The sequence below is a fragment of the Wasmannia auropunctata genome, unplaced genomic scaffold (genome assembly GCF_000956235.1).
Source record: "Wasmannia auropunctata unplaced genomic scaffold, wasmannia.A_1.0 LD336092.1, whole genome shotgun sequence".
NCBI classification, from domain to species: Eukaryota; Metazoa; Arthropoda; class Insecta; order Hymenoptera; family Formicidae; genus Wasmannia; species Wasmannia auropunctata.
In genome coordinates this window covers 2,223,147-2,239,106 of record NW_012026798.1, presented here as the reverse complement: position 1 = coordinate 2,239,106, position 15,960 = coordinate 2,223,147, and the positions used below count along the sequence as shown (strand labels likewise).

General features: G+C 41.7%; 4 protein-coding genes across 18 annotated transcripts; 3 read left to right on the top strand and 1 right to left on the bottom strand.

Moving 5' to 3' along the window:
• The first annotated feature begins 13 nt into the window (after window positions 1–13).
• On the top strand, window positions 14–1,265 carry LOC105462986. Its single transcript, XM_011709951.1, has 3 exons — window positions 14–402; window positions 537–822; window positions 1,031–1,265. The coding sequence occupies exons 1-3, from the start codon at window positions 118–120 to the stop codon at window positions 1,108–1,110; spliced, it is 651 nt and encodes a 216-aa protein (XP_011708253.1). The 5' UTR covers window positions 14–117; the 3' UTR covers window positions 1,111–1,265.
• Window positions 1,202–4,681, bottom strand: LOC105462987 (mitochondrial 2-oxodicarboxylate carrier). Of its 7 annotated transcripts, XM_011709959.1 has the most exons (9): window positions 4,207–4,672; window positions 3,877–3,984; window positions 3,121–3,339; window positions 2,665–2,960; window positions 2,431–2,537; window positions 2,263–2,325; window positions 1,887–2,186; window positions 1,639–1,784; window positions 1,202–1,531 (listed from the first exon to the last, which is right to left on the bottom strand). In XM_011709959.1, the coding sequence occupies exons 4-9, from the start codon at window positions 2,831–2,833 to the stop codon at window positions 1,411–1,413; spliced, it is 906 nt and encodes a 301-aa protein (XP_011708261.1). In that variant the 5' UTR covers window positions 2,834–2,960; window positions 3,121–3,339; window positions 3,877–3,984; window positions 4,207–4,672; the 3' UTR covers window positions 1,202–1,410. The 7 variants fall into 7 exon arrangements, with proteins under 7 accessions (XP_011708261.1, XP_011708254.1, XP_011708256.1 ...); XM_011709952.1 differs by having other exon boundaries at window positions 1,639–2,186; window positions 3,800–3,984; window positions 4,207–4,677; XM_011709954.1 differs by having other exon boundaries at window positions 1,639–2,186; window positions 3,121–3,322; window positions 4,207–4,677.
• Window positions 1,522–9,389, top strand: LOC105462989 (ectonucleoside triphosphate diphosphohydrolase 5). Of its 5 annotated transcripts, none has more exons than XM_011709962.1 (4): window positions 1,522–1,590; window positions 6,616–7,764; window positions 8,020–8,196; window positions 8,281–9,389. In XM_011709962.1, the coding sequence occupies exons 1-4, from the start codon at window positions 1,537–1,539 to the stop codon at window positions 8,356–8,358; spliced, it is 1,458 nt and encodes a 485-aa protein (XP_011708264.1). In that variant the 5' UTR covers window positions 1,522–1,536; the 3' UTR covers window positions 8,359–9,389. The 5 variants fall into 5 exon arrangements, with proteins under 5 accessions (XP_011708264.1, XP_011708265.1, XP_011708266.1 ...); XM_011709963.1 differs by lacking the exon at window positions 1,522–1,590 and adding an exon at window positions 4,728–5,252; XM_011709964.1 differs by lacking the exon at window positions 1,522–1,590 and adding an exon at window positions 5,574–5,756.
• Window positions 9,390–10,231: 842 nt separating this feature from the next.
• LOC105462985 (protein angel) lies at window positions 10,232–15,550 on the top strand. 5 transcript variants are annotated; one of them, XM_011709947.1, is made up of 7 exons: window positions 10,232–10,514; window positions 12,142–12,638; window positions 13,105–13,474; window positions 13,827–14,005; window positions 14,104–14,477; window positions 14,585–14,831; window positions 15,109–15,550. In XM_011709947.1, the coding sequence occupies exons 2-7, from the start codon at window positions 12,540–12,542 to the stop codon at window positions 15,520–15,522; spliced, it is 1,683 nt and encodes a 560-aa protein (XP_011708249.1). In that variant the 5' UTR covers window positions 10,232–10,514; window positions 12,142–12,539; the 3' UTR covers window positions 15,523–15,550. The 5 variants fall into 5 exon arrangements, with proteins under 5 accessions (XP_011708249.1, XP_011708252.1, XP_011708248.1 ...); XM_011709950.1 differs by lacking the exon at window positions 12,142–12,638 and having other exon boundaries at window positions 10,233–10,514; XM_011709946.1 differs by lacking the exon at window positions 10,232–10,514 and having other exon boundaries at window positions 11,879–12,638.
• Window positions 15,551–15,960: the final 410 nt, after the last annotated feature.

Genomic DNA, 15,960 nt, shown 5'->3' with positions numbered 1-15,960 from the left:
TACGGGCAGTCGCGGGCGTCACAGCTGACGCTGAGCGCACATGTGATTTTGACACAGTATACGCAAGACGGGCTTAACGATCTCGCGGTCCCGCGCGAACGGTTAGAATTTTCCGGGATGCAAAAGGCGAAGAAGAAAGGCAAATCGCAGCAACCCCCCTCGTCCGTCGCCGACCGCGCGGAATCGCCGACGGACGAGGAGGCGATGGGCAAGGACTTCGGCACCCTCATAAACGCGCCGCTCTCGAAAGGCGGGCACTTCGTCTTCAAGTCAGAGAAAGCCTGGACCGTCGATTCGTCGCAGTACTCGGAGTTCTTCACCCTGAACCTGAAGGCGCTATCGGCCGCGATCGCATGCGTTCCATTCGACGAGTACGTCGACGTGGCTGACAGGTATTTTGTAGTAAGTACTCGAGAGATACTCGAGTTGTTACGGGAGATGCTCCTCGAGTACGTCAAGCGATCGACTCGAATTGCACTGGTAACGCATCTCGGTCAAACGAGCGATTAATTTTCGGCGATTCGCATCGATTCTAGAGCGACCAGCTGACGAGTATCTACAACGATGCCGAGAGAGGCAAGGCGGCTTACAGCGCGATTGTGGAGGATCTAAAGGCATCGAGTTTAATCAAAAGTGGATCTAACGAGAACGCGAGGATCGACCAGTCGAAGGATGTGGAGTCGACGACAAACGCGAAAGCAGAAGGCCGTATCGATGACTTGGAGGAAGATCTAGATTTCTTATTGTCTCTGCAGGAACCCGTTCAGAGCACCGTGATAGGAATCGCACAGCCCGTGTCGCTATCTACGTCTCATAATAGTGGTAAGGTTTTTGATTTAAAAAATTATTTTGACCATTTAGCCATGTAATATTTTATTTACGCAATTTTTATTCCGAAAAATTATGACGCCAAATTTTCATCTTCCAAAAAAGACAAAATAAACATATAATCTGCGATCAGGCTAATTTTCTATAATATAACATATATATACAATATGAAGGATTTATATTATTCATTGATTTGTTGCAGATTCCAAAACGAAATCAAAGAGTGTTCCGAATAAGCCCATTGACTTAGAAAAATGGCTAGATTCTGTTTTAGACGATTAATATACTTTTTTTTTTTACAATAGTACATTAGAGTATACAGAAGTAAAAACTATTAAAACTGAGAGCAAGAAAAAGAAACAGAGTATGTAAGATTGTTAAAAAGAATGTTTAATTGAAAGGTGTGAGGAATTTTCATGATTATAAAATTATATGAATTTTTATTTTGTTTTTACACGTAAAAAATATCCATTTTATATATTTTACATTATATATATATATTTTTTTTTTTTTCAAAATGCATTTTGAAGAGGAACTTATGCTTACAGTTACCTCACAGCTCCTTAAAATGCAGTGTAAATATTAGTCTTTGAACTTTTTTGTAAGAAACACATGCATGTAGTCATACACCACAAGCATAATGGCACCACCTGGACCTAATCTCAGCACCTTTGGCACCAAGCCTTTGTACAAGGCTCTAAATCTGGAATGACAGATTACACGAGTGAGCGATCTCGAGGCCCCGAGTACAATCGCATATCGGTATGTTAAAAACATTATATATATATATATATCTCTCTATATGAATACCCTTCTCTCTTGTAAACAATATGCATGGTGTTCAGCGTTCCTTTGTATAGCGTATTATCCTGCGATCCCTGAATGCGACTTTTGGCCACGTCGAACGGTATATTTAGACAGGAAGCGACAGTACCTGACACGAATCCAATAGCAATCTGAAAAATTTTATCACATGGTACAAATTGATGAGAACAGCGTGCAACTTTGATACATCTATCCTGTGACGTTGTCACACACAAAAAAAACTGAATGATTACTTTAGTCAAAAAGTCCAACAAAGGTTCCTCTCTGGCTGGTATATATCCTTTGACAGAATGATAAAAACCAAAATAAAACGAGTTGAACACCGCGTTTCTCATTATAGTGGCTGTCAGCCCCTTGTTCAGACCGTTCAATCCAAAACCATGCTTGGAAATTATTTCTTTCGTCACCGCGAACGTCGACGGGCTTTCCCTCACGTGCTTTCGATCAGATTGCAGTTTTACTTTCACCATTTCAAAGGGATTAACTAATATAGCCTCTGTAACACCGGCGAAGAAACCAGCGCATGAGAATGTCTGTAACGATAGCACTTTTTTTTTATCTTGTAAACAATTAGCAAATTGTATGTAATAATCGTATTAGAGTAATTACCAACGGGGTGGGTGCACTAGCGCCGAATAAGAAAAACTGTTTATATTGTTCGAATGTAAAAAACTAAAAGAAAGGATAAGTTTTTATAAATAAAAATAAAATAATCTTTTTTAAATGTAAATAAAAATAAGTATGCAGACTTCTCTCTCTTATACATTGAGCACTTACTTTAACTGCACGTTTGGGAGTTTCCACAAGTATCGGAGGTAAAATTCCTTTCCAAAATGCTGGTAGTCCTTCAGTCTTATACATTTTGATCATACAATCGCGAATTCCTATAACAATAACATATATATATATAAATATATTATACATTATTATATATATATATATATATATATATATATATATATATAGTTAATGCATAGTGCAATACAAGTGTCTTAATGCTACACAAAATACCTGTATAGTACAATGGATCTGACGTTGTTGTCTTCACTTGGAGCTGAAAACGCGTTTTCACAAGATCCATTGGTTGCATTATGCAAACCTCGATGAAACCTGCCGATCCTCCAGCGCCAATCTGGATGGCAGCCTGTTTTAGAAGATTCTCTGTGGTCTCGCGCGTCATTTTTGTCGTCTCGGATTATCTGATTGATATGAAGAATTGGAAGAGCAATCAAAGTATATTATTTTTTGCAGTGCAATATATACTCTATTCTATATTGTCATTTGCTTCCTACAGGTTGCATCTGAAACTAAACAATTCAATAAAATTTTTTTTTATCATCAAATCGTCGAATCGTGAAATCGTAATTAATATGTATTGTGTCATAAGAAGTAATTAATTATAAAATAACATTTATAATGTTTCTTCTGTTCTTTAATTATTGGATATATTACTTTGGTTGTTCTTACCAGCTTGGTTTAGCGGATTAAGTAGAATGTGCTATCTTCTCCAGTGAGACATCAGAAAGATGTGAAAGATATTAATGATTTATATATCAATATATGCAGCACTTTTTGCTACATAAATTAAAACTTCTCCACTTTCACAACCAACATCTTATCTTGATAAAAGTTCCTGTCAGCATGATCCATACTGCGTGTAAGTAGAAACCTGGAGAACACCACGACCTAAAAATATGTTTGTTGAGTTGGGCTCTATTTTTAGATCTCAGAAAAGAATTCTAACCTTCAATGCAATGATTAACACTTATTCGCACAAGACTTAGAAAAAAGGCGGAGAAAATTTTATTTGCAAGTATATATATTGACAATTACAGTGTATGCGGTATTAAAAATGCTCTTTACCATTAATATAATTAATGTAACATATATAAAATTGCATTTGCCTTGTATAGCTTGCAGTATTGTTGGATTAATATATGAATTAAACAATTAATTAATTTCTATAAAAATTATTTAGGTGAAATAAAAATTGAATATCAGTCCATGCAAAATTGTTAAACAACTATTTATAATTGTTTCTGGATATATAATCATATATAAAAATATATATAAAATATATTTAAAAATCTATATATATAGATTTTTTTATATATAGGCACATATATAATACTGCAGGTTCTTTTACCTCAAGAAGTATACATATATATATATTTCGATAAGATAACATTTTTATCTGTTTCATAAATATTTCGATGAGCTTACACGCTATCTTTATCTTGTATATCATACGCAAAAACACACGTGCAAAATATATGCAGGCTTTTCTAGAGCAGTAAACATGTAAACAAAACAGCAATCCTGACTGGTGAGCTGTAAGAAAAAAAAAATGCCATTTAAAGTCTAACTATATTCGAATATATAACATACACTCCTGCGCACATTCTACTCGCGATCAGAGCTAACGGCGCACGATCTATTATGCGCCGATGACAATGCAAAGCTCTGTACACGCGAATCTTCTAGCCGGGGATCGACCTTCAAAGACAGAGGCACCACCCAACAAGGAAGGAAGGTACACGCGTGTCTACTTACATTTACATATGACCGTCAATCAATCGCCTCGCTCGCTCGTGGACGGTTCACGGACGTGCCAACGAGTCAACATCCACACGGAATTTCTTGCAACGATGAATAGGCGACTCATCGCTCGACGAGCGTGTTCGCGTCGCTCGTTCGTTATCTAACCGCATTGCATAATTGAGCGATTAGGCGAGGGATCTTTTTTTGCCCTCGCGACGCGATAAGCGAGCGAGTAAAAAAAAATCGACACGCGAAAAAGACGGATCCGCGGATGAGAGAAAGAAAAGAGAATCTTCGAGCCGTTCGAGTTCTCGTCGTGCCGTGTTCGGCGGGTCGCTCTCCTTTTCCTTATCGGTTATCGCGACAGAAGAGCCTTTCATCCTCGCTGATGATCTTACGCGATCACGTGACGCGTTTATTATCTTCCCGACACGCGTAACGACCAGTCGGCGCTATCTCTATCTCCATTTACTATTCTAGCGTCACACTGTTTTGACGCTCGCCGCTTAAATTATATTACCCGCGTTCTATTTCGATCGTCGAACTTTTAAGTGGCCTTTAGGTAGTTTGCCATGCACCATTTGTCGCCGTCCGTCAAACGGTCGGCAGTGACAAACAATGACACATGGCAGTCTCGTGACGCCGGATTATCGACCGTTTCGCTCGCTCGCTCGCGCTCCTTCTCTAATCACCTTTGCACCCCGCGGGGATCGTTCGCGATATCGCAGTGAGTCTCGAGACCGTTACCGAGTCCGTTCGCGGCGCCGTGGCCCGTAAATGTCGTAATGACTCGCCGGCGCACCGCGCACCGACGTTAAACCGCACTCCGGCCCGGCGAAGCGTCGATCAGTCATATTCGTATACGGACTGTGTGACTCCGTGCGCCCGCCTGGACGAGCCGAGCCGCGCGATTCGCTTCCGCGGGCAGTCGTGCTATATGATCCACGCGTGATCGTTTTCCTGATTCTTCGTCTCTGCGTCAATCAATCGTCTGTCGTCGTCGTCGTCTACTGTCGTCATTCGCCGAACGAAAAAACATGAGCGTGAGACGTCGAAAGGTGCGTAAGCGGTCTTATTGACGATCTACGTCGTTCGTTTGTCAGGACGCGCATCGCCATGCGGCCGTTTCCGTGAATCGTGACACGGGAAACGACGCGTGCGAGCGAGAGAGCGAGCGAGTGGACACGTCGCACGTAGTGGACCAGGTATCGCACACGCAGCAGTAACGGGCCCAGTACCGCAAGATCGGTTCGAATTTCGAACCGTGGCCTCGCGTCCCGTGGCTCGCGCCTCGTCACGTGATCGCCCCCCTCGTGTGTGTTGACAGGCATCGAGGAGCGCGCAATTGCACTCGAGGCTCCCCGCCCGCTCCCGAAGGCGCGATCGCGCGATACGCACCACACACGCCGGCGGCACATCGGCGCCATCGGCGGCGCTTCCCGCCGCGTCGTCGCGCACCTCTCAACTCTTCAAGATTCCGCGATTTTTTTTTCCCTCTTTTACATGACAAGCGCCCGTCACCCGGCGGATCGTACAGGTCGCCCTAGATGCGATACACGCTCGTGAGTGTGAGACTTATGTAGAGAGAGAGAGCGCCTCTCCCCCGCGTGAGATACTCGTCCTCGTGTCTGCTCCGGCGAGGTTAATGTTGCCCGTTTTCCCCTTCCGCGTCGTTTCAGGGTTACCTCGAGTGAAACTAATTAACTCGATCGGCGATTGACCCAAGGTGACCTTGTCCCTCGACGGACCCCTATTGATTTGACCGACGATTAACGCGGTCAGGTGAAATCGTGGCACTTATTATGGCTAAAGAGGACGGAACGATTGACTTCGTTGTTACTCGACACGTGGAAAAAAAAATAAAACTAGATTAAAGATGACGAGTATAATTGGATAGAAAAAATGTCAATATTTTTGTCGATCGGAAATTTTGTGAGCACAATTGCATCGGTTGAATTGATCTCCGAGTTAAGTGGAGTGTTTGATCTCGAGCCATCCTTTTGTCAAGTAATACTTGTAGTATGCTTTAACAGATTTTTCATGAATCATTTCTTTTTGTTAATACTCGGAAGGGAAGATTGACAACAAATTGTACAATTAGAAATTTCGCTGCGAGCAATTCAAATTGAAATTAAACCAATTTGATTTGGTCGCCCTGGGAAAGAAATCCTAAGAATTGTGATGATTAGAAATGAAAAGAGATATATTTTAATTCCATATACATTTGTAAGTGTGTCCTGATTTGTTACAAGATTCGCATGTGGTTAAATTATTGCAGCATTCTGAAAGCAATGTGTACATATTTCACTGTTCTTAGAATATCTGTCTGTGTGTTGTTGCGCGTACACAAGCAAGTAATATATTGCGAATCTGTGTGTAAACTTCCTTACGATAATTGTCTCTTATGTGGTTTTTTTTTAGCTGAAAACTGAAAATGAAGAGGAACGTGATGACGAATTGGCATCCCACCAGAAGAAAACCACCGGCCAGCCGGGAAGGAAGTACTTCACCATGGTAGTAGTGCTTGGTACATTGTTCCTAGGTTACATAGCCATAGCAAATGACCTGAAGCCCATCAGGATAGGCAGCAAGGCCATCGACACCCTGGCGCTGTCGTTCAATTTGCAAAAGCCGTTCTACGTGGTCGTCATCGACGCCGGTTCCACCGGCAGCCGCGTGCTGGCGTTCAGCTTTCACGAGTCCATTCTCAATGGCAATCTGGTGCTCGACAATGAGCTGTTCAAGGAGGTAAAACCGGGTCTGAGCTCGTTCGCCGACCGGCCGGAGGACGCCGCTAAGTCCCTGACGACGCTCCTGAACGACGCGAAGGCGGTGATCCCGCAGTCGGAGTGGCCCCACACGTTGCTGACGATGAAGGCCACGGCGGGGCTGCGGCTGCTGCCGGAGCACAAGGCCAACGGCATACTGGAGGAGTGCAGAAAGCTGTTCCAGACGTCCGGTTTCCAGGTCACGAGGAACTCCATCTCCATAATGGAAGGCACGGACGAGGGGATCTTCTCCTGGTTCACCGTCAACTTCCTGCTGGATCGCTTCAACACGCTCAGCTCTCAGTCCACCGTGGCCGCGCTGGACCTCGGCGGCGGCTCGACGCAGGTCACGTTCCAGCCGGACAGCGGGCAGGCCAAGAAATTGGAGAAGCACGTTTACTCCATCAATGTATTCAATCACAACATGAGCCTCTACACGCACAGTTACTTAGGCATGGGTCTGATGGCCGCCAGAAAGGCGATTTTGACCTACGACATGAATCTTGACGACGCGAACGTTAAAGGTCCCATAGAGATACATTCCGAATGCATCAATCCGATTGTATCGAGGGAGTGGTCCTACCAGGGGCGCGATTACATTGTGAAAGGTCCAACGAACGGCACGTACAAAGTAGTGAAAACGCAAAATTTCGCTGGCGGAGACGAGAACAAGCCGATTGTGCGCTTTGCGGAATGCTTAAAGATCATTGAGAAATATGTTGGTTCTCTCACAGAAAAGCCAATGGGTTTGAAGGATCACGAAGTATACGCGTTTTCGTATTACTTTGATCGTGCGACAGAGGTGAGTTTAAAGAATTACGAACATTAGATTAATATCAATATATTAATGCGTGTATAACTATTTAATAAATTCATTTTTTACTATATCTATATCTATAAGTAATTGAATAATGTAAGAATATAATATAAAAGAAAAATTAGATATTTTTATAAATCATATGAATATTAAATGAGATATAGACATGTACTTCTAAAAATTATAAAAGATGACTGCTGTATAAATATGAGAAATGTAATATTTGTGTTGATTTTTCAGGTAGCATTAATAGATCCATTTCTGGGTGGAATGGTGCAAGTGAGTTCATTTTTGAAGCAAGCCACGGAGACGTGCGACTATCCGAATACGGATCAGCCGTTCATGTGCTTAGATTTGACATTTATTTACGTTCTGCTAAGAGACGGATTTGGCTTGGAACCGGCTACTAAGCTACATGTAAGTATAGAGATCCGCATATATTGCGATGCTATTTTCATCCCACGCCTTCAGACATGACAAAGTATTTTTAATTTCTTGCAGCTTTATAAGAAGATCAATGGCCATGAATTGAGCTGGGCGCTAGGAGCCGCGTTCAATGTTCTTCAAAATGGACTTTGACGTTATACCGTTGTTAGATGAGTTTTATTCCAGATTTGTACATTTTGAAAAAGACAGAGCGGAGGAACATACAGTTAATTAAGGAAAAAGGAATATGTAAGAAATATGCAAGACTTAACATTTTTTTATGAAATCTTTGGAATTTAACGAGACATTTGATAATTGCCGACGTTCGCCGCACAATTGCCTAACTGTACAGCCCGTCTACGAAAGGAAAGCGGTATTTGATGATATATTTTTAGGTACGAGCGTAATATATTTTTTATCTGAAACGTTATCTTATCTTAAAACGAAAGACATATCGCCGCATATTTATGGCAGTTCTTAAAAATGTTTGAAAATATTTTATTTCGTTCAATTCAATGTTTTTTTAATAATCAATCATATCCGATTTTTAATCTCGTGAACGATTAAAAATCGGATACTTACTAGTGAACGCATTTGATTGTAATGACGCGATCAACGATGAAATTTTGCCTCAGTCATAAAAATTTATCGAAGTGCAATTTAGTAACTTTAGAAAACGGCGAGATTACACACGTGTGTGTATTTTTACGGCGGCATATCTGCTACAGAATCGTCGAGTGAGGCACGAAAACTCTGACATATCTCTATGCACAAAAAAAAAACTGCAGTTATCATCGTAAACTTAGTACAAAAACGGATTTTATCCTCGACGCTAGACACGTCTTACCTGTTGAAATATGCCAACGATGTACATAACATTCGATTTTTGTATGCAAATCGCCGCATCTATGCGACGTCATTTATGGGATTCCTTCTAAGATTATCGCGTTCCTCATAGTTATTGTAACATGTCCAGCAGCGCGATGCGCAACGAACTGCGTACACATTGCGTATGTATAGATAGCAAACTGTTGGGAATAGTTGCGTACGATCCACAACATTCTATATATTATTCTACGTACCATAAAAGTGGGGGACACACAATTTGCGTGTATGTAATATGTGTAGTGCCTTTGAAATGCTGTTTTTAAATAAAGCGAACGTGTGTCGCTAAATTACATATACAAATCTCTTTTTATATACATACAATTCCATCTTTATTCGCATCCGTTTTGTATTTTATATTGTCCAAATTTTAAACATGTGTGAATTTATATCACGTACCGTTAAGTATTGATCTCGCAGGGTACACTTTTTTTTAATCACAATGGTTTATATATAGACATTTCAAACATTCAATTCCAGCCGAATTCGCAGGGTCTTGATAGTACGATAATTATAATTTAGGATCCTGGATCAATGAACGCGGCTATCGCAGCGTATTCTTTCTCTTAATGAATTCTAAAAGCGCCAGAAATTATAATTATGCATGTTCTTTTCGATATTGCACGTACTCTCCTGATTCGACTCTCTATGAAAGAATTTAAAGAATCCGCGAATCCTCTATGAAAGAATTTAATTGCCCCGCTTCTGCTTTTCTGCGGTAAAACGGGAATTATCGGGAAACATGACGATAATTCGCGTGCAGGTCGCAATTGCATTCGTTTCGATTTCTGCGGGAGCAAGTATAATATTACATGAATTGCGGGAAAAAAAAAAACGCGTCGGACATGCGTCATTGCGATGACAGTGCGTGTGTATGTATTGTGCGCGAACGAATTATTTTACATGTCTATAAACCCGCTGACAATATAAATATCCAATATGTTAAAACGCCCGTTGTGCGTAATGTCCCTCGCGTTGCAGATGCTCCTGTGCCGCGCTCTAGATTTATCGATAATTCCGAACAAGAGAGCGCGTGACTATCTCCATGAGGGAGATGGAGGCGGAAAGAGGGGGGGGGAAGGGGGTAGGGTTTTGCGGTAACGTGTGTGTGTGTGTGTGTGTGTTATCTGCGGCGAGGATCCAGAAGACGCACGGCGAGGCTTTATTATTGAGCGTTAACAAATCCGCCGTTGTTGAAGTATGCGCCGCGTTGAACTGCCGCTCACCTATGTCCGCGTCGCGCTAGAATAAATAGAGACGATATGCTTTATTCAAGAACGAAGCGATCGGATCTCTTCTCTTGAGAGGATAAAGAGAAGGCTCGTCGTCGCACTCGTCGTCGGCAGCTCGTTCCAGGAAGCCACGAGGATCAGCCGAGCCAGACACCGGGCTCGTTTTCCACTCTCGCCGTATCTTTGATAGTGGTATAGTGTATCTTTTGCAGTGTATCTATGTTTTTATCAGTGGCTTAATTCCGTTCTTTTGACGCTGTTCTGCTTCCTTGCTTTTGCGCGCTTCTTACGTTCATTTTTGTTTATAGAATGTATCCTGATGAAAAAATTCTCATATGTAATATTCTTAAGTATTTGTTATAGGGTACAGCGGGGTAATTTGAATAGTGGAGTAATTTGGATAACGGTATAAGCATTTGCAATAAATTTCAGAAAAATAAGAGATTCTTATTTTTCTGAAATTCATTGCAAATGCTTACTGTTATCCAAATTACTCCACTGTTCAAATTACCCCGCTGTAATTCTTCATGTATGTGAATTCTAAAATATTCCAAGGTCTCTAAGATTTATCATTGTATAATTTTTAAAAGAAACTTGTGAAATTTGAAAAGATTCAAAATATTTTTTTCAAAAATCTTAAATTTAAAATAGGGCACAGCGGGATAATTTGAATAGTGGAGTAATTTGGATAACGGTATAAGCATTTGCAATAAATTTCAGAAAAATGAGAGATTCTTATTTTTCTGAAATTCATTGCAAATGCTTACTGTTATCCAAATTACTCCACTATTCAAATTACCCCGTTGTAATTCTTTATGTATGTGAATTTTAAAATATTCCAAGATCTCTAAGATTTATCATTGTATAATTTTTAAAAGAAACTTGTGAAATTTGAAAAGATTCAAGATATTTTTTTCAAAAATCTTAAATTTAAAGTAGGGTACAGCGGGGTAATTTGAATAGTGGAGTAATTTGGATATAAGAATAAGAGATTCTTATTTTTCTGAAATTCATTGCAAATGCTTACTGTTATCCAAATTACTCCACTATTCAAATTACCCCGCTGTACCCTACTTTAAATTTAAGATTTTTGAAAAAAATATCTTGAACCTTTTCAGATTTCACAAGTTTCTTTTAAAATTTATACGATGATAAATCTTAGAGATCTTGGAATATTTTAGAATTCACATACATGAAGAATTCTTTCTAGAAGATAAGAATTCTAAAAGACTGTACAGAGACTTTCTCAGTACCTACTACTGAAAAATGTTTAACTTGTAAAAATGTATTCATAAAATCTGAAAAATTTTCTAAGAAGTTATAAAGATATATAGAAATTTTAAAAAATTTTAAAATTCATATAAAAATTCTGAAAAATTGGATAAAGAATTTCGAGAAAAATTTTCATCGGAGTAGAATTTTAACCTCGATGCAATTTTTTTTTGCTTTTTTAGGAGTAAACAAGCAAAGTTCGCTCGTTAAATTACTTTCTAACATCTGAATTATTTCACTTAATTGACTAATTAGCGCTCTCGCTCTTGAACTTGCTCGTTCGAAGGTTACAGCCGCGAGACGTGAGACGCGGATTGCCTCAATTGTCCGACCCCGCGAGTTTTCGCGCGTGCGGCAGCCGACGTCACGCGTCCTCGGCAGCCTTCGGTCGGCGTCGTACGGGCAATCCCGGGCGCTAAATATACGGAATATGAATATGGGTCTCGGCTAAAGAGTGATCGCGTTCGGTGTCCCCCCTCTCCCGTTTCGTTTATACATACGCGCGTATATGTATGAACCATTGGCGAACTAGAACTCGATTCATCAGGGTCAACATTCAACGTCGCGAATCTGAAACGTAGGCGGCTGATCGCGCCAACGTGTACACGGTCCTCGGCCCGACTCTTACGAATCGTAGATTCGCGCCTCTTCTTCGCGAAGCGAGGAGAGCAGCAAGCAAGCGGCGGTCCCACATCACTCACAGCGGGAGTCAGCCGAGAGCCGTTCATCAGCCGAGTGTCCCTCCGAGAGCCGAGAGGTCACATTTCACATCGGGTCCTCCTGCCGCGCGGTATGTACACGTCGTACGGAGCGTCCGCGGTAACGGTGCCAAATCCCATCAGCTCCCGACGGCGGACGCGTGAATTATGATAGGACGGTGAAAAAACGTGCGCCGACCGTGGGGGAAAAAAAAGAGAAAAAAAAAAAAAGAATCCGCGCCGATAAATGAGCGTGTCCCCGAGGCTGCTGTCGACGAGCACCACCGCTTCTCTGCTGAACGTAGCATGTAACGCGCGAGCGGCGACGTTCCTGCGATCGCGTAAGGTAAGCGCATCCTTGGTCCCGACAGTCCCTCGACACAGACGTGACCCTCTCGTGTGTACCTAACCCCCCCTCCCCCCTCCTCGCCGAGGAGAGCGGACTCTCGATCCCGGTCCGCTTCCGGACGGCTGACCTTAACTTCGCCGTGCTCTGCCGATGTTGTTCGGCACGACGGTGGTTATAGGTTATAGGTTAGGGCCTGAACCGATCCTTTTCCTCTCGAGAAAGAGAATTCCCTTCCCCCCTCCCCTCTCGGGTCTTCAATCTGTCGATCGCGTTTCTCGATCGCACAGACGCATGGCGCAGAAATTTCGGAAACGCGCGAGTCTCACGACGTGTTCGGTTGTACTAATAATAACAATAATAATCTTCTCTTGTCTTACACGCGTCTCCCTTGCCCTCATCTTTTGATCGTGCTTCCCCAGCCCTACGCGTTTATATTAATATCCTGTCGTATACCTTCCCGCAGATCTTTCGTGTACTGGAACCGACCTGGCAACGATCGTCTTTCCTGGAAAATCTGTGCAGGGGTCCTGTCTGGAAAGCCCTGGTCTCCAGCTGTCTGGAGCTCGTTGCCTCTATGGATAATTCCCCGTCCCGTCAGAAGGTCAAGATGGAGCCCTACCTCGACACGTGCTACGGCCAGAACAACGCCAGCACGATGTGCGACATACCGTTTCACGCGGCGAACACGCTGATCTATTGCCAGGCCGGCGCGTTCGCGGACACGGCGCACGGCGTCAGAGCGAACGTGTGCGCGGCGGACGCCAGGTATGGCAGTCACATGGACAAACAAAGATACAAGGCTATAAGAAAGTGGAAGCGAGTCGACGGTCGAGGTAAGGATCACCGCCTTTCTGGTCTCTTGTCCAACATCAAATTGACAAATGTAAGGCCTGCTCTTTATGGCTGAACTGGCCGCACTAGTTCACAGTTTATCTTTCTCTCTACATTGGAAGAAGATGAACTAGTGCGGCCAGTTCAGCCATAAAGAACAGGCCTATACATAACTTCTTTCTTTACTTCTTTCTTTATTTTGTATGTGAACTGGAAAATGTATTCAAAATTATAGAGCGCTTTTTGCACTTGTACGCATCGTTCACACATTCGTGTAGACTCGCTTTGTATTATTTGCTCCATTGTCCTCCCCCTCCTCCCGTCCAAGGAACATGATTTCTCAAACATTTTTAGATAGATCATCCAACAATGCGGAAGACTCCTTTATGCTGAAACTCTTGACCTTCAATATCCTGGCGCAAAACCTGTTGGAAGATCACGCGTATCTGTACATGGGTCACAACAAGAAAGCCCTGAGTTGGAAAACACGAAAACACCTTGTATTACAAGAGATATTCGAGGCGGAGGCAAATGTACATAAACTTATTCTTCGGCATTTAATGCCTGTCAAAACCTGAAACGGGAAGATAAGAGTTGTACCGTGTGCTACTTATACTGTCGAACATTCCAGGTGATATGCCTTCAGGAAATGCAGGAGGACCATCTGCTAGATTTCGTGGCTTCGTTCAAGCAGCACGGATACGAATATCTGTATAAAAAGAGAACCAACGACAAGAAGGACGGTTTGCTCTTGTTGTATCGCTCCAACGAATTCGTTTTGTTAGATCACACGAAGGTGGAGTTGTATCAGTCCGGTGTCGAGATCCTGAACAGAGACAATGTCGGGATAATCGCTAAACTGGCCCTCCGGGACAATCCGGAAACGCAAGTCGTGATAGCTACCACACACTTGTTGTACAATCCGAAGCGCAACGACGTACGATTGGCGCAGATACAGCTCTTGTTAGCGGAAATAGAGCGGATCGCATTCATCGAGAACACGATGTGAGGATTTACGCTTTAGTAAAAAAAAAAAATTGTTTGCTTGTGTCTGACGAGAGAATCTTTGTGCGAATAGTAAATTATTTAATAAAGCCAATAACTCTCTGCAGGACGGGCCCGAAGTATTTACCGATCATACTGGCGGGCGACTTCAACCTGGAGCCGTTCACAGGCGTTTACAAGTTCCTAACGGAGGGCTCGTTCGAGTATTGTGGCAAAGGACGAAGTTTAGAGCCGTCTCAATTTCGCTCGCTGTCCAATTCGCTGATACCGCCGCGATTGTGCGTCACCGACAACTGTCAGCACTTTAATATCCTGACTCAGAGATTGCGAAGGGAAGGCACCGGTAAAGTCATGGTACGATTTTTTTAATTGTACATATAAAAAAAAAATACATATGAAGTCCGAAAATTTTTTTGTCAATTCCAAAATTTATTTCAATAATGTGCATTTCGATAAATCATATTGATATTTGTACCGGGAGCTTTTCGATAAGAGGAGAGAGATTCTAAAGATAGTGCGCTTTTAATTCTAAACTCCACACTCTATTCTTTTTCGTCAATCTTAATTTTTCCCATTTCTTAATTCAGCATTTTATGAATTATCCTTCCACCCGTTTGTTCTTTCTAACCAGCTGGAAAACAGCGAATTACACCTTCAGAGGCGAGACGAGAAAGTATCCACGCCTTGTAATATGAACGTGCTGCAAAAGAGCGCCAACAGCGACCCCGGCTGCGCGCAAGTCATCGAGATTGTGCAGGGGCATTCCGCGAGATTCTCGTCCGGCACCCTGACGCATCCCTTTAACTTGCGCAGCGTTTATACGCACATAGACGCCCATGGTGAGAAAGAGGCAACGACGCATCAGGACGAGTGGATCACAGTGGATTATATATTTCATAGCAATATCCAACCTCTAGAAAAGTACACTCTACCCACAGTAAGTCAATGCGCCGCGTTACGCAGAATACCAAATTTTATAGTAGGTAGCGATCATTTGTGCCTAGGTGCCACCTTTCAGTTACCGAAAAAGAAATCTCTACTTTGAAATTAGATAAGTTTTTTTTTTAATATATCGTTTTTCCATATTTTGAAATTAAATATTTAATAAAGATATATATATGTATATGTATGTATATATATATATATATATGTATGATGTGTATATAGTATTACATACTTCATACATCATATATGTAAGTCATATATATGTAAGTTATGTATGTATAAATATCATATCATACATGTACATATCATATACAAATATATATATTTTTTTGATTTTACATAAATAAATGATGTAAAATCGAAAAATATCACTTATTACTTTAAATTTGCCAAAAAAAACAAAATTCTATTGCAGGATTTTATTTTGATTTGTGAAAATTGCAAATTCGCTATGATATATATTCCTTATGAAACGCCCAGAAAGCTATGAAAAAGTGTCATTTCCTTTTTAGTTTTTATCTTTAAGTTTTTCGTTGAT